Genomic DNA, 24356 nt, shown 5'->3' with positions numbered 1-24356 from the left:
ACCCGGGTTCGATTCCCGGGTCCCACTGAGCATTGTTGTGTGTAATCATACCGTACGTCCACTCTTCGTCGCTCGGATAGGACATAATTATGGAGGTCCCGTGTGTGAGAAAGTCACAACTCATGCACGTAAAAGATCCCGCTTCATGTAGGCCTATTCATCGCAAAGAGCACCGTGTTTAACCTCGTGAAGTGGTCCCGCCTAATATCCAACTGGACCCCATGGAAGACCAGCTATTGCAGCTAAATATGGGCTTCCAGAGTATCCACCCATCTTCTCAGATGGCAATCAAGCAAACAAATATGGCGACGATTGGAATGAACTACAAATACTCACTTCAGGGACAGGTTCTCCCGCCTTTATGCCAGGGAACGTGGCCGTTCTTCGAACAGACGCAGGAGACGAAGGTTTGGTGTGGGAGGGCGATCTGGCCGACAGTGTCCTTTTGGGCGGGACCGGGGCAGATGGTGCAGCGGGTTCAGTCGCATGCGTCGGCTTCGGTCTGACGGCGGGCTTTGCTGAAGGTCGCGGGAGCTGAGGCGGCGACTCAAGATTCGATGTGCTTGCCGCGGCGTGGTTTCCTGCTGCATGCACGCCAATGTTTCCATAAATCGCTTCCTCAACCTTCTGTAAAGAAGCGGGAACGAGAAACAAAGGGGTCACGTTCAAACACTCACAGCGTCACATTCATGTCCCTCCCTTAATCCTCTTTTTCATGTCGATTAATAGGCCTATTGTGACTATACAAAGATCCCATGAAGAGTGTCAAAAGCTTTCACTTACTAGTAGGCCTATTCAGATCTCATTCAAACTTATCATTGTTCGCACCATATACTTTACGACGTTGGTATAGGAGATTGGCATTGCTTAAGAAGTTATGTCAACACAAGCTGCGGTATTTAGAAAAGTATATTCTATCTCAGAACACGATGTGACTCCAGTTACAAATATCTGACGGACAGAATGATTCCTCCGCCTCAAACATTGAGAAGAGACCAATGGTTCTTAAAGACAATTAATGACTGATCATTGAGGTCCCACCTCCCTGGACTGATGTTGTGTAAATTGGTCATGTCGAAGATCTCAAAGTTGATATTCATGTAAAACTAAGATATTGTTATGGCAGCAGAGTGACGCAGACGATAAAGGGGTCGAGTCTTGACGTGAAGCAACGGATGAATTCGATCAAAATAGTTAGCATTCGTGTCATATGATTGCACGGAGTATTGAATTGCGTCTAGTCAGTTCTCAACAAGGGACTTAAGTTAACTGGGACAAAGGAGCTTGCTGGGGCCAATATGACAGTGGTAAGTACCATCCCTTGTCAATACTGCAAAGGATGTAGGACCTTACCTCCTGGTCCTGTGGCTTTGGTCCTGTCCACCTGGTCCTAGCCGAACCCCGCCGAGTTACGTAGTTCCCCTCAGACGACTCAGAACGACCGGATTGCTGGTTCGTGACCAGCTTTGTGTCGTACACAGGCAACCTTGGTTTCCTTCGCCAGTCCCGCTCCGCAGAGGTCTCCTCGCCCTTAGGCACCGGTCTTCGTGGACCAATGTCATCAGTAGTACTGTCTGTCGGTTCTTCGTACAAAGGTTGCTCCGGTTCCTAACAAAAGGAGTATACAATTCAAATTGTACTTACGGTATCAATATAAAGGCAACTCGACGGGAACATACAAACTTGAAGCTAAACAAAGACCACTGCCATATGGTTCTTGGAACAGGAGAATGCATCCACAACGTGTGTGTGTATGTGTATATGTGTGTGTGTGTGTGTGCGTGTGTGTGTGTGTGTGTGTGTGTGTGTATGTGTGTGTTTGTACGTGTATGTATAAACTCATTCTTGTACCATTTATGTGCGTGCAGAGAGGAGCAGCACGAGTATCCCCTGTACACCCTAGCGAGCTATAGGAGGTCTTCTGTGTTGATATATATTATGCAGAATTCTGCTCGCATCGATGGTCGATCGTTCGTGTCTCTTTTTCCCCCAAAACGGACCTGTTGAATCCCCTTTGACCACCTAATGAAAAACTCATAAAATCATCTCTTCCCTCCCCAACTCTTATCTAGTAAGGTTTCGATTCGCTTTGTCAAACAGATGTTCAATCAGCGAAATTTCAATGTTGGAAAACTGATGATCCCGTGAGGTTTGAACCTCGATTGAGAACCAGCAATACAACCATCACACCATCAAACATTGATTTCGAAGTACCGATGTGTTTAACGGACACTGACACTAAGTTTACTCGGTGGTTATACGTACAGTATATATTTATGCAATGTTAAAAGACATAACGTGAGGCAGGGACAGCAGACAAAACGGGAATAGTTCCAAGACACATAACTTGCTTCCTTCCAAATCTTTGCCCCTCTTTAACAACTGGAGACTCCTTCGTAAGTAAATTACTGGCTTCACAAAGAGAATTACAATAATTGTTAAGGAGGCGTCACACTGTCCCGATATTGCACAACATGGCCATACGGATATGGAATTTTCAAATTCGGGAGAAGATTGCCACCAACTTGGTTAAAAGTCAAATAACAGTCGAAGCAAGTAAACGATGCTTACGGAAGGTCACACCATGGCACCCGAACCACACACGAATGCCAAACGAAGATGTGAGTGTTTGTTAAGAAGTTAACCCGGAGGACACACGAAGGAAACATAAAAGCTACACAAAGATTTTGCCACCGCTTATGACGTTGCTACTGGAGCCTGGAAAATTCAACCGGCGGTACACACAATGGCCTATACCCTAATGAATGAGCCGGTGTTCATTCCATCAGAGACGAATTTGAACATTTCCTTTATCGTGTGTCCATCTTTGTTAAATTTCGGAACAGTGTGACGCCTGCATTATGGTCTATATCTCATTTAAGTTTGATGGTCATTTACCTTTGGCTCTAAAAGCCCGGCTTGTTGCATTGCTAACTTGAGTTTCACTGCCAGTGACTCTTTTAAAGCATCCACTTCAGAGTGCGACTCGTCACCCGTAGCAACCGCGTCTGTGTCATACCTGATGCCTTGAGGGATGTCGGGAGCGATGTAATAGTTGTCTTCCTCCAATTCTTGGTCCGCCCTGCTCGTTTCGTTAGGATGGCCTCCTTTTCCAGCTGCTCGCATCAATTCCTTGTATAAATAGGGAGCGATTACACGTATACTACACTTGAACCTTACACGAGGATTAATGATTACGTGACTGCGTAATATACAGTATTCAAAGCGATGTATTATATGCATCTGAATATTAAGCCAAAAGATCCAATCACACAAAACACTGCGAATCATTATAGTCTTTCCTCATGCGATAATTATTACTGCTCATCGGCCGACAGCTGCGCTTATTTCCCGGATTACACAAAGACAAATAACTATTGTACGTGACGACAACCTTTACACCTCAGGATTCCTTTTGATCTCTGAAACTGAAAGTGAAAGAATTTATGATAATTTTATAGACTATGATTCCATATCGACTAACCTAGAACTATTTAAACTTAAGAGAAATGTGTATAACATTGCACGTTGTCGAGGAAATGCTATGAGGTGCAAGGATTGACTGCAAAACAAATAATTTTTGTTGTTGTTGAAGCAACTAATGTGCAATGTGTGCATGAACTATAACGTTCATTGGGTGCAAAGCCTTGGATTTGACTTTCATTCTACGAGTTTGTAACGTTAGCTACACCATTTTACTTGCATATCGACGACCATATTCGTATGCGAATACCTATCGTTAGGATTACTTCTTGCATGAGTTTGGGTTTGAACGTTGTTATGTATTTTGTGTGTTAAAGTACTTTGTGTGACATGTGTCAACCTAAAGAGGGTTTTGAAAGCTTTTCCGCGTAACAAAAAACCCAACTTAATTTATAGGAATCAAAAAATTATATGAGTCAATAACTTTGATCTAAAATATCCACGTATATCCAATCTGTTAAAAAAGCCTGTGATTCACAATTTGGGTGCATGGTGGAATAATGCATTCACTATCATCGGTCTTTTCGTAGGAAATTATGTTAATAGAGAGCATAAGTTATTATAGTTACTAGTACGTTCAGACGGTGATCCTTAACCTCGAGGATAAGCTCTATGGGGTGTCGCACGGTCGATTTCGTAACGCCCCGTACAGCTTTTCGTCGAAGTTAGCTTATCTTCACCGTCTGAACGTAACTATCATCAGAGTGGTCTTCAGGTTTCACACGCATTCGCAAAAGTGGCTTGAGACACCTTCTTTGTATTCCGCCCGGTGCATGTTTGAATGTGCGTTTGTGTGTGTTTGTGTGTTATGCGGACATAGACTACTTCCGTGATGTGTGTTTCTACGTCTCTCTTGCTTCTCTCTCGACTATAGCCAAATCTGGCAGAGTTTTTGGATAGAAACACACAACAGAAAATAATTACATTGAGGTCGTGCAGATCTTTATAAGCATCACGTGTTTCCGTGAGAGTGATGTTGAAGTCGACGTTGAGATACGCCTCCGAGCCATCTTGGTCTATCGAGGAGAGATGATGAAAGATGAAAAAGGATTTTATAAGCCCACTATTTATGTATGAATACTCTCAATAATGTCATCAACCTTTAAATAAAATTCACAACAATTACTATCACTATATCACTTCCACTATACCTATCAATTGCGATGATAATATGCTATTCACCATACCATGAGTATTATCCTCATTATCATAACTATTCTCACCATCACCATCATAACAATCAGCATTTTAATTACTCTATAGTAACTGACAAAAGAGTGAATTGGTTTCCCCTTATTGTTCCCTTTGTGATGAAGAAGGCCCTGTCATGTTTTTGTATGTTTTATACGCAGAATGAGTTCCACAAAAAAAGTTGACAAACGAGGATTATCTTTTGCAAGATTAATCATAGGGATTTGCTATTGTTCTCACTACATGTGCACATACGGACAGATATTAACTGACACCACTGCTATGGCATGCATAATCCCACACGCACACATACAAACATGAAACAGAACATATTTCGTTGACTCAAATACTTCAGAACATTGCAGATTTGTTCACGAATATCAGTCGCTAAGTGCAGTCTAGGAGCAGCCATCATGTTTGTTGCAAATGATATCCATCTTTCCTGCCTATAGTTATGACATTAATACCCGGTAATGATATCAATGGTGTGGTTGTTCGTTCTTACCATAAGAGTCAATTTCCGGAGATCGGAGCTTATCCTGTATAGATGATAATGATGATATAATGTTTCATTGAATGAATGAATGAACGAACGAATGAATGAATAAATGAAATTAAGAATCATGAATTTACGTAAAATATTTCCTGAATATACTTACAGTCAGAGCTTACACAACTCCAGATTAAATAGGGCAAAGTATACTATATACTAGTATACGATGAGGCCAATCACCATTTGGCATACATATTGCAGTATACTTTACTTGTCGGTTTGTTTTTGTATTTGTTGTTTCTGTCAATCCAGGCGAGAGTTGTAGCAAAGTATAACAAGTATTATGCATTGTTGAAAGAAACCAGCAATAATTATAATAATGCTACATAAGAATAGCTGAAGACATCGTTTCCAAGAGGAACATAGCAAACGACAAGAGAGATTATGGTAATGAACACAACCTAAACACAATTTTGACTGGATGATTTCCGATGGAAAAGTAAGATTCAAAGATCATTATGTATATAATACGATCTTAATTACCCTAAGTAGCCTTTTAAGCGCAAACATTGCGTCTTTTATGGGTGCCTGTCATTCCCATTACCACATGATTGCCAGGTAATTATATCAACTCGTTAAGGATCAAGTGGTTAGAACATCTCAAAGGATAATGGGCCCTGTACTATTCGAACTCACGATTTTCTTTTCCCACTATGTACCACATTATGTCCACATTAGTTTTATGATAGCAGTTGATGACATCTTAGGGATAAAAAGACTGAATGCAAGAGATATATGAATGCATACTCCTCGCGCACGAATGTCGCTCAGCTGTTGTTGAAAGATGGCCGAAGGGACAGCGAGGCCGGATTGGACCGATCGTTCGGCACCCGGGGTGGGGACTGGCGGCGCCACGGGACAAGACCGATGAGTAGGTCGAGGCGCCGGTTCACCACTCAAGGCGTAGAACCAATCCAGACATTCTTGTCTAAACGTTTCAAGGGGAAACAAGAGCTATAAGTAACACACGTTTAAATCTACCAACATTTCGAGAATGGTTCCGTTCATGAATTATTTTCAGCAACATATACCAATTCAATACAGAAAATATCAGTGGTACGCCAAAGATCTACTGTTGAACTCGTGCCAATTTTATGGTGTTGTTGTAATTAGTAACATGTTAAATGCAACGTGAAATGTTACAAAGGTTCCTTTGCGAATTTCAGAACTAGAGAAAATTGTCGGAAATCATTATAAGCTTATAATGAAGACAAAGGCATGCATTGCAAGGACCAATGTTTGGATATCAATTGAATTCACTTTACGCATTTACCTAACGCATTTGGATTGCATGACGTGTGAGAATGCGGGTGTGCCGGGGTGGGGGGGGGGGGGGGGGGGGGTGGGGTTCGGGTCCAGGGTCCAGGGGCCCGTCATTATACGCTCTTGGTGGGGTCCATACGCATGGGCAACGCTAGGATGAGGACGGATATTTGCGTCCGGAAACCCAGAAATACCCTTGGTTTTTAACGGAATTTCTATTTTTTTCAAGATTGAAAATGTAGGGCCTACTTTTGTTATTTTGTACAGCCAGAAATGTTCTTCTACTTTATTGCCTTATTGAAGTATTTGTTTGTTTGTATGTGTGTGTATGTGTGTGTGTGGGTGTGCGTGCCTATGTGTGTTGAGATCGGTGGCGCGAAACCGTGGGCCATGTAAATAGATCTGTGGAGTACCAATGATTTTATACACAAAGACATGATTGCGTGGGTGTGTATGGTATGGAGGCCTTGCGCTTGTTTTCGTGCACCTACAATGATAGGAGTCCTTGAAATGAAATGATATGAAATGAAATGAAATGAAATAAAATGACTGTTTGGCAGTCGTATTAAAGTGGATAGATGCATGGAAAAGTGAGGAAATGGGTATTCTCTTGACAAAAGTACTTCTGACCGAAACTGCACGTATTGATAGAGAGATAGCTATACATAAGTTTCCTCTAATAAGTTGTTAAAATTTAGAGATTTGTTTTTATTCAGTTTAGGTAAATTTATGTATATGTACAACAATAACCTTCTTCCTGATGTTTTCCATTCCATGTTCCTAAAAAATCAGTCATTTCATGAATATCCAACTCGACGCTCTAACGAATATCATTTACCTCTTTTCCGTACGATTTTAGCAAAGAACACATTTGTTTACACTGGCCCGAGCTATTGGAATTCCATGCATCCTGATATTAAAAATGCCCCCTCAATATATTCATTTAAGAGGAAATTGAAAGTTTCTTTGTTGCAACCTTATTCTACTGAATAGAATTAACCAGCTGTTATAACTTCTTTTCTAAGAATCCACGTTTTCACATATTGATTGCCAAGTATACTTTAGCTCTTGTATACTACATTCATATAATGCTACGATATTTCACCGATCATAGGCATGTCTATTGCCCTGTTCTTTCTTGCGTCACTTTTTCTCACCTTCTCGACATACTTCTTACGAGATCGCTGTCTGTAGAACGTTTTTGTCTGTTCTGTTCTTTTCTATTATGTTAGCTTTGCCTCATTTTGTCTCGTCAGGCCACCAAATTTTGTCAGGCCACCAAATAGTAATTTTAACGATTTTGTCGGTGTACTGCAAACTATACTTGACTCTCCCTCTCTTATGAACAAGCATTGTATATTGATGGGAGACTTTAATGTTAATTTATTTTGTTATAATGAAAAGCCCCAGTGTCAGGAATTTTTAGATACAATGATGTACAATTCATTTATACCTTGTATCACGAAACCAACAAGGGTTTCTGATACAACTTCGTCACTAATTGACAACATATTTACAAATTTATCTCACGTTGCTGATCAAGGAATCATTGTTTCTGATATATCGGATCACTTCCCTATATTTGTGACGTTACACGATATTTTTGAAAAAGGTAAAACAAATAATAATAAAAAGGGATTTCGAGTAATGTCACAACAACGTATAGAAAGTTTTAAAATGAGTCTTGATCATACCGACTGGTCTGCTGTTTATAATATGAATGACGCTGATATAGCGTTTGATATATTCAATGAAATTGTTTTGCGTTTATATGATGCTCATTTCCCAGTTTCATCGATCAAATTGAATTATAAAAAAATCCCAAGAAGTCCTTGGATCACCAAATCAATTTTGAGATCTATAAATCGTAAAAACAATTTATTTTATAGATATAAGTCTAGTGGTACAGAAGAAGCAAAACGTAAATACTCAGCTTACCGAAATACTTTGACTTCTGTGCTACGTAAAGCAAAAAAAGATTATTTTTCTGCACAATTTCAAATCCATAAAAATGATATCAAGTCTACTTGGAAAGTTATAAATGATGTATTAAAAAAGAATGATGGAGAGAAACTGGGAATTGATAAAATAATACAAAATGGAACGATAATTGATGACTCCCGTGGTATTGCTGAAGCATTCAACACGTATTTTGTAAATATTGGGTCAAATTTGGCCAGAAATAATCCTTTAACGGAAAAAACATTTCATTCATTTCTTGTGAATCCCAATCCTAGTTCTATATTTTTCACGCCCGTAGATGCATTGGATGTCATTGATATTGTAAATAATTTTAAAGCTAAACAAAGCTCAGGCTATGATGGTATTTCAATGTTTCTTCTTAAACAAATCATTTATGAAGTAGCCGCACCTTTGACCCATGTATTCAATTTGTCTTTAATGACTGGTGTTTTTCCTAGTAAAATGAAAGTTGCCAAGATTATTCCTGTTTTTAAGAAAGGCAGACAGGACGACCTGGGCAATTATAGACCTATATCTCTTTTATCATCATTCTCCAAAGTACTTGAAAAAGTTGTCTACTCCCGAACTATCAAGTTTTTAAATGACCATGATATCTTAGTAGACACTCAATTTGGTTTTCGCAAAAAACATTCGACTACTCACGCTGTTTTGTTGTTAATAGATAAAGTTGTTCAAGCTATCGAAGCTAAATCTCACACTGTTGGAGTTTTTCTGGACCACTCCAAGGCGTTCGACACAATTGATCATGAAATATTACTGTACAAACTGTCTCATTACGGGATTCGTGGCAGCGCCTTGGAGTGGTTCAGAGATTACCTCACAAATCGATCACAATTTGTACACATTAATGATTCTGATTCAAGCACAGCAAATATAACGTGTGGTGTTCCACAAGGCTCCCTTTTGGGACCACTTCTTTTTATTGTGTACATAAATGATTTGCCCAGGTCGTCAGCACTCCTTTCTTTCCTCTTGTTTGCGGACGATTCAAGTCTTTTTTTGACGCACAAAAATCCTACTGAGTTACTTGATATGCTTAACTCTGAGTTGAATGACGTCAATGATTGGATTCAAAGTAACAAACTATCTCTAAATCTAAACAAAACTAATTTTATGGTGTTTAGTAATACAATCACTTGTTTACCTGGCTCAATTTCAATCACAGGAGTAAACTTACAACAGACAAATTCAGTTAAATTTCTTGGTCTTTTAATTGATTGTAAATTATCTTGGCAGGAACAAACAAATCATTTATGTAAGTTATTATCAAGAAATTTGGGTGTTATACAGAAGCTTAAGCATGTTTTCCCCACATATATATTACGTGCCTTATATTCGACTTTGTTATTGCCGTATCTTCATTATAGCATACTGGCCTGGGGGAATTGTTCCAAAATACGCCTGGAGTCTATCTTTAGAATACAAAAGCGAGCTGTAAGGATTATCAATTGTACCAATTATTTAGCACCGACAAGCCCTCTGTTCAAAAGTAATAACCTCTTAAAGATTTTTGATATATATTCTTACTCCCTTGGGATATTTATGTACCAGTTAACTAAAGACGAATTACCTTATGCTTTCACTCCCATGTTTGTAAAAAATAAAGTTATACATTCCTACCCTACAAGACAGGAAAATTCATTTCACTTTTCTCCCGTGAGAACTGCATTTGCTCTTAAAACAATAGTACATACAGGTCCAACATTCTGGAATAGCCTGACTCCGACATTATTGAATCGTTGTCATTGAACTGTTTTAAACGTAAACTAAAAAAATCCCTTGTGCAGGCTTATATCTAATAATACAACATGCAATTTTATTTGAACTCCCTCTTCTTTATCAGATTCGTTGTTTATCATATGTATTCCATGGTTGCCTTTTTTTTTTTCTTTTTTTACTGAGTCATTTATGTCAAGGCTATTCCTGAATTAATGAATCATTATGTATCATGTGCGTTTTTGCGCATTCTTACAGTTACGTAACTGTGTTGCTCGGGTGACAAGGAGTCTTGTTAACGCGTTACAGGTGGCCACTTTGTATTTCGCTATGCTTTCGTATATTTTATTCCTTTCCTTTGCTCTTTTTGCTCTCTTTTCTTTTACGTCCCTTTCCTTCCTTTCATAGTTTTCGTTTCTAGGTTGTTTTAGAAGACCAACACTTTCATATATACAGGGACCTATACATTACAAGCTTTGCTTTTTAGTAGGTCCCCACATTTCATGTTTGTTAAATTGTCTTCTCTTGTATTTTTTGTAATTTACGACGCTATGTTCAATCTTATGTTCAATCGATCGTATCATGTTTGATGTTTTGAAATGTGGAACAATAAAATCAAATCAAATCAAATCAAAATCGTCTCATAGTCAACTCTCCATTGTATTGTTACGCCTACTCCAGTCTCATTTCATGTTTATTTGTTTGTATATCTGTCTGCTTTTGTTGATCTATCTTTCTAGTGGGCTTCCAGACTTTTACTTTGTTCTCAACTGATGTTTTTCCTCTGAGGGGCCCACAATCTGCAAGCTTTGTCTTTTTAGTGGGTCCCTCCATTTTTCGAATTTTGCATACTGTATAATTACTTCTAGTCACTTGAGTTATATGATAGTGTATAATTATTATAAGGTGGTACAATCATTGTATATACATTCTTTCATGTTATACTTTACGCACCTTAATTTCTGTTATCAAAATTGATGTTCATATCTCTTTGTCGAAAAATGAAATAAAACATTGAATTGAAAAAATTGAATAAGAAAGATAGCGCGAGGTTTCTTCCCGGAAAAAATCCCTGAAATTATTATAGTGAGGGCTTTCCAACATTTCTGGTGATCTGCGTTGAACGAAGATGGGTGTCGCACAAGTAACGGAAACCCTTCTTTACTGTTCTTCTTAAATTTTTTAGAAAGAATAATGTACTAAAATGCCTTCTCTATCTCTTTCTTTCTCCATCTGTGTATCTGTCTTTTCATCCAGCCATCTTTCTTCGTGTATGTCAGTCTGTCTGTCTGTGTGTCTGTCTATATCTGTTGCCTTCTTGGACTTAAAACATTAAAAAAATAAACTGTGAAATGTAATAGTCTGCAAAGCGCAGTGAAATCTTTAACAAGTCTGAAATGCGCTATATCAAAACCAATTATTATTATTATGATTATGGTTGTTAATATAATCATTATTGTTATTATTACCAATACTATTACTACTATACTATACTATGCTATACTACTACTACTACTACTACTACTGCTACTACTACTATTATTATGATTATTTAATGAATAAAATTAAACCGTGATGTCGAGTCTAACCTGTTCCTGGCTCTGAGGAATGTGATCTTCTCGTCGCCCCCTCGAACACAGAGAATGTTGCCTCGTTTACTGATGGACACATCTTTCACCGTCTTCCTAAGCATGGTGTGCTCCAGCGTGATGCCCAACTTGACTCGGCCACCTGATGTCGAGCGATCCTTCACGGCGGTGCAGTAGCACTCCTCTGACTGAGCGCTCTGTGGGGAGGGGGGTGGGTAAAAACAATAAATGATTGTAATAATATGGTCGTCTTTACCCACATTAGCCTCTTCAGTGTTGCCACTGTTCTTCCAGAGGGCCCTGCCATTAGTATTATTCTAGCGTTGCCCGGTACCCATTTATACACGTGGGTCGAGAGGGACATTGTGGGAAAACATCTTGTCCAAGGACGTAAGCACTGGGCGGGAATCGAACTCGGGTCCTCCGTGTGGGAGTCGGGAATCTAATTCACTATGCCACAGCGCTCCCACAAGCAAACAAAACATATTGATACAAGCAAACATTAAACACCGGAATGATAAGATGAATGATAAATCAAAGATCTATAGAATTCTATCAAATGAATTACTTTCTAGGACAAAGAAAGAACGCTTGACCCAGCTCGACCCATGCAGCTCAACCCAGGTCCTCCAAAAGGCGATGAGAATATCTACTGTAATATATCTCGCTGACAAATTAAATATTTTAAAATGAAAATAAGGAACACTGTGAAATCTCCCCAAGTGTGTTTTTTATATCGATATACTACTGTGGCACCGCCTATTGTTGTAGGGTAAACATCTTGAGAGCGTAACGCACAGAATTAACCAAAACTTCAAAGATTCATCAAATTTTGCACGGATTGTCTGTTTATCTTAGTCAAACATTCACCGAATGTTTCACAAATAGTCTTTCTGCATGCATCATCTGAATCAGCATTCATTGTTTAAAAAACGACTCCCCTAAAACAGCAAGTTCTACATGGATGATAAATGATCGAAAGTTTTTGGAAACTTGAATCTATATGAGGCAAAACATTTCATCAGTGCAAGTCATAAGACATGTCCTCTGTATACAGTGTATATATTGGCCCGAATTCACGAAGGTGGTACAAAATAATGAAACCATGGTTTAAACTGTGGACAAAAACCATGGAGCGCCAAGTGTCGTACGGAATATTTTGTTACGAATTTCGTCGACAAATTGACCGTTTCGTTAACGATAAATGTTCATTTCGTTACAAAATAATCATGACTTCATCTACGAAATATTCCATGCGGCACTTGGCGCTCCATCATGGTTTCAACCATGGTTTCATTTGTGCCACCTTCGTGAAATCGGACCTTTGAGGTTGCACCGCTATCAACACAAGAGGAAAATGTACTGAACCACCTATGAAATAGTTAATATCAGGGAGGTGGAAAGAAATCTCTTTTCACCTCCCTGATTACTACGATATCAAAACCTCCAGAGAGCATGGTAATGGGTAGGCGACTTATGAGCATGGCATAATATAGGAACAGGCGCGCCGGAAGCAGTTTTGGATTGGGGGGGGGGGCAAATATTGGAGGGGGCTCACGATAGACCATACATATGTTACACAATATACACATACACACACATACATACACACTCACACACACACATTATATATATATATATATATATATATATATATATATATATATGTGTGTGTGTGTGTGTGTGTGTGTGTGTGTGTGTGTGTGTGTGTGTACAATGGCGTACCCTGGGTCGAGACATTGAGGGAGGGGGGGGGCACCTTGCGGAAGAGTAATTTTGAGGGTGTGTGTGCTTGTGCGTGTGTGCGTACGCTGTCAGTCTGCAAACTTAATGGGACTACAATACATTACGGAATGTGATACATTCAACAACGCAGTCATTGAGTAACATTGTAAGTTTTCCTTACATGGATTATGGAATGACGGTGTGAAACGACAAGCACTGTCAGCAACATCATGAAAATTGCATAACAATAAGATGCGAGTGAGCGGAGCGAGCGAGCTTGAAAATTTTGACATTTTACAGTCCCAAAACTGCCGTTTGTAGCTATGTTTTTCGCTTTGGAAATTAAGGGGGAGGCGCACCGGGCTCAACTGCTGGCAATTACTGGCAGCAACGTTAGGAGAACGGCATAACGATTAAATGCGAGCGAGCAAAGCGAGCGAGCTTGAAAGTTTTGACATTTTACAGTCCCCAAACTGCCGTTTGTAGCTATATATATATATATTTTCGCTTTGGAAATTAAGGGGGGGGGGGGGAGGCAGCCCAGGCGCAACTGCTGGCAATTACTGGCAGTAACATTCTTTTTTACAATGGCATAACGATTAAATGCGAGTGAGCTTGAAAATTTTGACATTTTACAGTATAAAAACTGCCGTTTGTAGCTATACTTTTCTTCGCTTTGGAAATTAAGGGGGGGGGGACGCACCTGGCGCATCTGCTGGCAATTACTGGCAGCAACATCAGGAGAACGGCATAGCGATTGAATGCGAGCGAGCGGAGCGAACGAGCTTGAAAATTTTGACATTTTACAGTCCAAAAACTGCCGTTTGTAGCTATATTTTTTCGCATTGGAAATTAAGAAGGGGGGGGGGGGGGCGGTGCAGGCGGGGGTTAAAACTGTTTTCAGGGAGCGCTACCTACGTCAGGTGTCACGTTAGTAACAACTAGCGGTGGAAGAGGGACGTATGGAAGATTTTTTTTTTCTCAAGAGGGGGGGGGGGGGCACACGTATAAAATTACAAAACAAAGAAGAATTTTTTTTTAAAGTTGCTTCAAAAGGAGGGTTGGCATGGGCCAGTTGTGCCCGCCTCTAAATCCGCCAGTGCTTAAAGCTAACATTTTGATATTAACACGATTTTCCATAGCCAAAGGCCTCTAAAAACTGCAACGGTTACCGTTGAATGCGGTTGAGATAATCTGCTCACGCGCAACGAAAAATGAATGTCTAAACATTTACGAGAGTTAGAATTACTAGTCTTAGCTAATAAATTTCCCTATTTGTACTTTATATATATATATATATATAATTATTATGTATTTTATTTTATTTATTTTTATCTATATTTTTTTCCGGGGGGGGGGGCTTTTTTTTTTTGGGGGGGGGGCAAAAATGCGTTTTGCCCCCCCCCCCCCCCCCCCACTTCCGGCGCCTATGTATAGGAACACCGAAATAATCAGAAGAAACTTCACATCATGGCCGGAGCTTCGCTGGACATCTCGAACACAACTGCTGCGGCACAATGAAGGTAAGCACACCTCCTACAACTCTGTTTCGCACTCTTTTATATTTCTATAATGCCGAAATACCCATTTACTCATTCATTTCAAAATCAATCATAATTATATGCATCTAGGCCTACTCCATAAAAATGTCCATTCCTCACCTCTATCGAACTTTCGTTAGAAACCAAAGGGAATTAAATTCTCCATAAAGGCAACAACAAATTGGATAGATTCCACACCTTAAATAGCAACCCTGAAAAAATAATATGAAATAGAAAATGGGCTTCTTCCGACATCCAATCAGCGTACAAAACGAAAATTACCCACAGGTTTTACTTTAGCTGTGGGAAAAACCACAATCTGAACAATAACAGGTCGCAACAGAGTTTACGTCCAGAAGTCACATGGCGACATCGACAAAAACGGAAAAAATGCGAAAACCCATTGTGTTCAGAAGTAATAAAAGGCCTTATACAAATTGAAAGTACGTTTGCAACCTGAAAGTTATGTTTACTCTTCATAATTACGCTTAAGAGGAAGAAGGTGAGACACAATAGCGCAATAATAACGCGAAATATCAACTGCAAATTATGATAACGGTCAAACCAGACTAGCTTCTGAAAAGGTAAATCATTCAATGAAAGGGTTACATAACAATTGTCACAAATGTACACACTAGTAGTTATGTACATATGTATGATGTACTGTATGCATGGCTGTTTTAATGTGTATGTACACAGGTTGACCAGATTCATGGAGAACATTCTATATGGTATAGATATAGTACATACAGGCTGACCAGATCAGTGGAGAATTTTCTAGGTGGTATACAATGTAGTTATACAGTACATGCATGTAACAGGAAATACATTATAGCTCACTCAATCTAGAATGATTTCACCCATTCCAGAATGTTCTGGGAAGTGCTTACATGTTTGGCTGAGTGAGGCACTGTCCCTGTAGCCCAATGTGATTGGTAGTTATTCTTGGTAATGATGTTTTGTACATAGTTAGGCAGTGAGTCATCCATGTTTCCTGGAACTTGGACTAGCTAGAATGTGTGGCCCCAGGTTGGAGAGAGTTACAGAATGTGCTAGAAGGGGGTGAATGGATAGTATATAAGCCAGAGAAATTCTGCAGTAGGCAGAGTACCCAACACCTCTGCTCTGAGAGTTACGTCACTTCTGGCTCTGAAGCGACTTGTTACAGTCAGTCCTGTGTTACCTGCTGACCTGTTATGTTTGTGGAGATACTTGGCCTGGGAGACATTTTGCCTGCAGATAATTAATTTGCCTACATTGGAGAGAGACTCCATTTTTGTAACAATGGACATTGCTACGGCAAAGCTGTGACGGGCTGGATTCCTAGCTGGACAATATAAAGTGAATCATCATTCAACGCATCGACTGGATGTGGTCGTTGGATCTGCACATTTCACTGCGAACATTATACCGTGGATCTATTGTGGACATACTGTTTACCCCGGATCTATAGCGTGGACTATCGTAACCTGCGCCTCTGGAGTTACGTCGGAGGAATCATTCATCGGTGCGTCAAAGATCATTCGTCTGTGCATTGAACATCGTATCTGGACACTTTCAAAGGATTACTTAATACGTGTAAGTGATTCCACTACCGATTTACAACTGTTTCTATTGATCATTGTTGTACTGATGTGACGCCGATTACCAGTCTGTACCCACAATATCACTGTTAATAAACCGCCTGAACATCAGTTGATTGTTTCTTTTGTGCGATCATTCTCGGAGTGATTTTGGTCGTAACACAATGAAGAGAGTAATCGGTATGAATATCACACACACACACACAGATCTGATATTGAAAAGTTACATAGTAAATATCACAACCAATTTAGTTGCAACCAATTTAGTCACAACCAATTTAGTTTGATCTTACTATCTATCTGCCATGTTAATTTCTCGTCTCGTGTGTGTTGTTTGTTTGTTTCAAATTTGCTTCGTTGGTACAGAAAAGATTAGCTTAAACGAACCAGTGCTTGCGAACTCTCAAAATATCAACAACAACAAAAAGTATAAGAAACACTGTATCGACATGAACTTGAATGATCATGTTCCAAGTGCAACAGACTTCTTTTATTTTTTCCCTGGGACAAAGTCCGGTCATTGCGAGTCATCTTATATTGCGCCTTCCCTATACAGGAAAAGATCATATGCCATAAAACCGTCTATAGGGAGCAATGCCAGATTTGGCGAGTGCCAGATGATTGGATTAGGGGGTGGATAATTTTAGGTGGCAGCGTGCCAGCTCGTCATAAAAAGGAAATGAAGCCTCTGCCAAACAGAAAAAAAAGGGAGAAAAAATGAAGGAAAAAAGAAAGAAAGAAAAACCATCGCCAGGGACACAGTAATTGATAACCTAAGTGTGTCACAAGTTCTTCTGTCATGTTCTATTATCCTCTTTGTCTGCGAGCATAAATAATATACAGATAAGCGGACTAGGATTTTCGAATAGGCAACGTTTTAAAGAGAGTGGAATGTTCATGACAAAGAAATGTATGCATTCCGCGATTCGAAATAAGTTGCTTGAAGTCACAGAGGTGATAGTTTTGTTTGATGCGACGCTAACGCCATCTACGTCTGGTCGGGATTGGCAGACAGTGTTTGCTTTCAGCGTTGTTGTTTCAGTGTGCTGCTTACCACAAACAACTGCAGAAATCAGAGATTGTTCCTTAAAGGAACTATGCGATGCAAAAGCATGTTGACTTGTATTGATCTACAATACCTTTACCATCACTTAGTAGCCAAAAGAATGTCTAAATTATTATGTTCCACATAATGATATTCAAATTATTTCCTCAGATTAAAATCTTATACCTGGATACGCCCCCAATACCTTCCTAACATGGATTCTGCCAGTGACGTCATCTGTCAAAATTTGCTAAAGTACTGACATGATTAACAAAAGAAAGTGGAATGCACCTTCCCCTATGATAGACCGATGACACCTCACATGTTTCCATGTAGTGTAATTCGTTAATCATATTAGTACAACGCACACCATGGAATCATGCAAGTTATGCTCGGTCTAGTGAAAGGTGCATTGTCATGTCTTTTATTAATCACATTAGTACATTAGTAATGATTCCCAAATGATGTCACTGGCACAATCTTGGTTTGAAGGTGTGTGTTTTTTTTTGTGGGTTCATACAAATAATCTGAACATAAATATTAGAAAAATTATTAAAAAAATATATGACATGTATTTAGATATTCATTTGGACACATATTATATACGTGATGCTCAGGGTATAATGAATTAAGTCAACATGTATTTACATTTTATATTTCCAATCAATGAGACATGCTGGTTCATGGTCCTGCGAAAAGACGTCGCATGTTTAAATCGTTCTGCAGGTCAGTGATCCCTGGATCAGTGATCTAACTGGTCGCTTCAAGGATTCAAGGATGGCAAAGACTTAAACTTAATGCCTATCATGTGAACTCAAACATCTCAACCATCAACCGAACCGTCCAATAGATCACAGAACTTCTGACAGAACTGCGATTACCGTTCGGCGTAACCAGTTTCCTGGCGTCAGTTTTGCCATCAAATCTTCAATCTGTCATCCTTAGAAATTTCCCTGTTAAACAGAAGCCGTCTTGGCAGTGGGTCAAAGAACTTGCACAACACAATTTCTGCAACTATGGTAACGACATTGTAAGTCGATGAATTTCCACAGCAATCTGGCTATTCAAGCACAAATCTCGTCCCAATACATAAACAAATACAATTATTTTTTTTCCGTTTGCCTATATCATTCTGTACGAAGAGGGACAAACACTGAATCACCTCAACACTGCATACATTCATAAGTACAACCGTGTTGTATGTATTTGTTACACGAGGCATCAACCCTAATTTTGTATTTTGTATATGCACATGATTATAAAGATATAATTTAGGGAAAGATTGTAATGGAAAATAATTGCTTCTTTTCTTCAATACAATGTAAAGAATAATTTTCTGTACAGAATTGTCAAGAAATATTAACATGTCTTGAAATAAGGAATAAAAAAGACACAACAGTAACATCCCCTACACTCTCAGTTGCTTTTTTCAATTTATATTGGGCGTGTATTATAAAAGAATATCCTACATTATCAACATCTTTGGCTGACTGAAAAAAAAAATACGGAAAATGGTGAGTTGCAGCTTATACTGCACCATAAATCCCTTAATCAATTTATCAATATATAATGAAGACTAAATATCTTAGGATGTTGTGAGTATAGGAACATTCCCTTACATTATTGACCTTCATTCTCTCGCACGATTCGAACTCTTGTCAATGCCTCTTTAACGTGCCATCGATATTAACACTTGTCTTAAGAATGATTTATATTCTATATAGTATTTGTTGTCAAGGACGTAATAATACAATTTGGTTTAGCGCCAAATCTTAAGTGAAATCTTGACTCTGACCCTTAACTGACATTGGAACTGGGACAATAGAAATGAATTACAAATTGATGATATCCGCAAATCTTTTCCGTGCTTGGGTAAATAGACTCTTAAAACACGGAAGTGTGAAAGGAAGCGTGTTTTTCGTACTGTATGAAAATGAGGAAGCAAAAAACTATAAATCCACGAATATCGCTTGCACTCGCGTCGAAATGCAATGGAAGCAAACAAAAAAATGAAAAATTACGCAGAGTACATAATGAGAACGAATTGGTACAACACAGTCGCAAGGGAAAGGGGGGGGGGGGGGGTTGAGGGCTACAATTGGTCCTTGATACCCCCGGCCCGCCGCCTCCTCTTCTTCTCCCACCCACTCTAAAAAGTTCTGCGGCCCCTGCATCACACGTCGCCCCCCAAAAACACTTGTGAAAAGCATGCATGGCTACTACATTTTTCCTCAAACCCCCATTTAGATTTGAAAAAAAAAAGAATGGAAATACATGTATCTTAAATACGTTTTGTCCAAGAATTAAACAATTTCCAAGGAGCAATAGCGTTTATGTGTCTCTGTCTGTCTAAAAAGCTCTGTCTTTTTAGTGGGTCTCTCCATTTTTCGCACTTTAAGCAAAGTTATACATGTACTTCATTTCGATCACTTCTGCTTCTTTTTTACTACAATGTATAATTACGATAAGGTTCTCAATTGTTGTACATTCTTTTGATACATAATGTTTTGTTTACCTTATTCTCTGTTGTCAAAAGAAGTGTGACTTGTTTTGTCGAAAAAATGAAATAAACTCTGAATCATGTGTCAATATATTTCTGCACATATATATGTGTAAATCTTTGAAATAAATTTAAAGAAAAGAGATAAAAAGAAATGTCTGCAAAAATAAACTACTCTGTCTGAGGTAATATGCAAAGACATAATTGCAATTTTTTTTTTCTCGTCTTCACAATGGCGCTTTCTAGGCGAGTACGTACATTTTTTGAACAAAGCCGAGACCTATTCAGGAGACGCCGAACTCCCCCCCCCCCTTTTTTTTTTGGGGGGGGGGGGGATGTGGACCAATGGGGGATCAAGGGTCAGTTTTCCCGGTGGAAATTTTGGGAAGTCATTGGTTTTGTTGCCATGTTGTTTCCGTTTATTGAGCGAATGCAGACAAATTCACCAAGACACATTAATGAGAGTTTAAGAAACCAAGAAAAAGTATCCCAAAGTTTCTAATATTTCAATCTGAATAAATTTAGAATACGTTGCATTCGATGATTTGCTTCAAAATCTAATTCGAAGTTTGAAAGTTATCCGGCAACTCTAGACAAGATTATAGCTCTTGATCCAAGTGTATGCTACAGATATGACAAAGCAAATATACTTTTCACTTTTTGCAGGAATCAATGTGTATCACAACATTGTGGCATAGAAGAACATAACGCCTTCGTTAGATTTTATCTTCGAGCAAATCAGAACCAATGACGAATTTGTGCATGCTCTGTACTTGTGGCTCCGTTATAAACCATACCCACCATTCGGTATACGCGTATTGCGGCCGTATTAAACGACGATAAGACTAAAATAGGACGTGTCTTGATGGTAAACAGAAAAATCTCCAACGCTGCATGTTACCCACAAAATCGACAGGAAATGAATAATGGAATGTGAGCTGGAAAGGGATTACACTAGGCTCGCGCTGAAAGTTGAGGGAGTTATGATGTCAGATCACTGGAACGCCAAGCGGGCGTGATCATAGTAAGCATGTGACTTCTAGTATTGTTGGCCACGGGTTTCTTATACAGCTCTATGAACATCATCCGTAGGTTCCCCCATCATGGATTGACCAGTTTTCACGCGGAATTATCTCCAAGCGGCAGGGGCTTCGAGCTGGAGCCTGGATAAAAGAGCTCCTCGTAATTCACAACTAAACTTTTGGCCAAAAAAAATCTTACAGACTAACCAGATTTCCAGAGGATGAAGCATGGCCTTTAAACTACCCTGTAAAGGAAAATATGAGTGGAAAGTTTGTTTTGATGATCATAGTGACGTAATTATATGGTACATATTTTTATTCTCTTTTTCTTTTTTTTTCTTTTTTTTTTTGGGGGGGGGGGGCAAACTAAGTGATGATAAGAGTGTCTATGAGATGTAAACATCACAGCATCCACTATGGGAATCTTACCATGGTAATGAGATTACGATTTGATTATTATAACAATAATAAACACTGATCGTTATTTCTTTCACAAAAAAAAAATGGGATGAATCTCAACGTCACACACTGCATATTGTCAATTATTTCACTTTCGTTACTTTACCAACCATTGTAATGTATCCTTACTGTAAGTTTATGAATATTGTTTTCGTTGTGTAATGTTACATGCATCATTTTTGTCGCTGAAGAAAGTGAGATTTTTTTATATATTATTTCATAGTGAAAAAAACGAAATGAATTTGAACTGAACTAAACTAAACTGTGGGTTTTTTTTTTGAGAGAGAGAAGTCTTATTCGTGACTCCTTTTATCTCATCATTATCAAAACTCAACTCCGTTCTCAAGGTTTACCAGCAAAGTCGGACAAACATAAGAGTGAAAGCTGAAACAAATTCAGGCAAAATATGAGAAAGTTTCGGATTTCTAGAGGCTTACAGGATTTAACAGTTGTATCGGTCGCAACCACATACATATAATACTCTAATGAAATTAGGGACTCGTTCAGAGCAAATATAGGTACCTAGTTCACGATCGGTAATGTATCAAATATAAGTCCTCCCTTTACAATTATATAATCACTGTTAGATTATTACAGCTCCAAAAGGATTTCATGCAAATGATACACAATTCATTCCCCTTTAGAATCAAATTAAACAAGGAAATTTAGAAATCATTTATGTATTAGACTTGTGACGTGATTACATCATCAACTCATCTTCTAGTCACTTGATACGTACTATTAAAATCAATATTACCATTCCATGAAAACAAGTCATTTTCTAAATTCTGTAATCTGCATGTTTTCTTTTTTTAAAACTTCAATGATTAATTTCACCTTTTGTCAAAGTCAACTTTATCAGGGGGTGTTTTTGTTTTCCTTGTAAATGTGTTTGAATAAAGGGACAAAGAGTTTAGTGGCCACGGATGGGTTATATAAAAGATTTTTTTCGGGGTTGATAAGAACAATATCTAAAACTACATTATAAATGGGACTTTTCCTATATCAATTACCAATACACTTATAAACGGAACAGTCATCTGAACAATAATAAAAAGAAAAGATGACATCATCATCGACCCTAATGATATGTTTAATTTCAATTGTCATTAACTTTATTTTCTGATTCTGCTGACACGATTTTGAAGTGCTTTGTTCTCTTATTCACCTTACAGTAAAACAGTAAACCACCATCCTCTGCAATATAGGCCTAGATATCTTCCAAAAACGAAACCTCTGCGGGAGAGGAGAGTCAGTGACAATTAATATACAGGGGTATTAATCTTATCTTTCATGGCAAGAACAAAAGTGGAAAGTAGTCAGCCGAAACCCTCATCAAGCTACGGAAATATACATTTATCAATTCCTTGACAAGCCCTCGGGACATTTTATATCAGAGTCAATTACAACTGTCAGGCTTTTGAGTATGTGATCCATGTACTACAAGCCTATATAATAGCTTTTTAGTGGACCACTCTTTTTCAATACCTACTTTATTGCTAGCTTCCAAAACATGACCAGATCTTCTTAGCCATTCCACTTGTATCATATCTTAATACATACCATGCTATTCACTTTTCGTTTTATATTCCTTCTTTTTTTTCCTTGAGATTAATTAAACCATGAGATTGTTTTACGCATGCTTTTTGATATATCATACTTTGTTTAGCTAAACTGAACTGAACTGAACTACGTATTTGGATGTATATGCATCGCTTGTTTTGTTTTGTTTTGTTTTTGTTTTTGTTTTTGTTTTTGTTTTTACGTTGTAGACCTGAGGGCAATGAATCTGGATCAAGATATCCTCACCTGCCTCGAACTCTTTAACAAAAAAAAAACTTTGAAAACACACGGGGGACTACATGCCCTTACAAGCAACGGTACGCTTAGTGAATACCATGACTGTATGGGACACGTTATACTCCTATACAAATCAACAAGTCAAGGCTGTACTGTATAAGAATGGAGCATTTTGTTTGGGAGTAGCATGCGTCCATATAGCCTACCAGATATATTGTTAGTGCATATAGATATATACTTATTAAGTATTTATCTCTGGGTGAGTGCAACATAATGCGCGGTCTACATCAACACACACTCCACAGTCATCCGCAGGAAAAAACGTGGGTATCAGAAGCGCGAGAACGGCTCAAAGTATGATATGAGATCTACAACTTTACTATACAAGCACAACAACACCACAGAGTCTATAGCTCTGTCGAGCCCGATCATACTATTATATTCGTCAGAACTCAGGTATATCTGCGCTATATATTCTGATACAAACAAATCATACATTACCTGTTCTTTCTCCTGCATGTGCAGACATCCCTGCTTTATGATAATTTTATCCTGTGCCATTTTCCCCCAAAATGACTAGCGAAAAAGAGCTTGGCTTACTCCAGACGACAAGAAGCGAAACGGGCAATGGTGTATAGTCACATATCAGAGACAACCATTGAGTTACGCGTCTCTGCTCGTTGGCTGCGAACAACGTGTATGACGCCAACCCGAAAGTCCCCGCTCAGTCAAATTTTTTAAGTTTGTCGCGCACTTCCTCATTTCGCAACCACAGTAGTCAAGGGATTCCCTCGCACCTACTAAACCATGCCACTCGTAGGAGGGAAGATCAGCACAAGTAAACACACAGTTTCTCCGTAACGGCCTTTTTGAGTCACTTTTATGTGACAAAAAAAAAGTGAG

The 24356-nt window shown here is 38.8% G+C and overlaps 1 protein-coding gene across 1 annotated transcript; it reads right to left on the bottom strand.

Moving 5' to 3' along the window:
* Positions 1 to 478: 478 nt before the first annotated feature.
* LOC139728412 (uncharacterized) lies at positions 479 to 24136 on the bottom strand. The gene is made up of 9 exons (XM_071639361.1): positions 23955 to 24136; positions 11779 to 11975; positions 5975 to 6155; positions 5180 to 5213; positions 4408 to 4499; positions 2899 to 3132; positions 1354 to 1608; positions 568 to 627; positions 479 to 502 (listed from the first exon to the last, which is right to left on the bottom strand). Exons 1-9 carry the CDS (start codon positions 24012 to 24014, stop codon positions 479 to 481), a joined length of 1137 nt encoding a protein of 378 aa, XP_071495462.1. The 5' UTR covers positions 24015 to 24136.
* Between the last annotated feature and the right edge of the window lie 220 nt (positions 24137 to 24356).

The sequence above is a fragment of the Diadema antillarum genome, unplaced genomic scaffold (genome assembly GCF_040938485.1).
Source record: "Diadema antillarum isolate AM-2024a unplaced genomic scaffold, OU_Dant_1.0 scf00000019, whole genome shotgun sequence".
NCBI lineage: Eukaryota > Metazoa > Echinodermata > Echinoidea > Diadematoida > Diadematidae > Diadema > Diadema antillarum.
The sequence above is the reverse complement of the archived record's forward strand: the minus strand, read 5'-3'. Positions and strand labels throughout refer to the sequence as shown.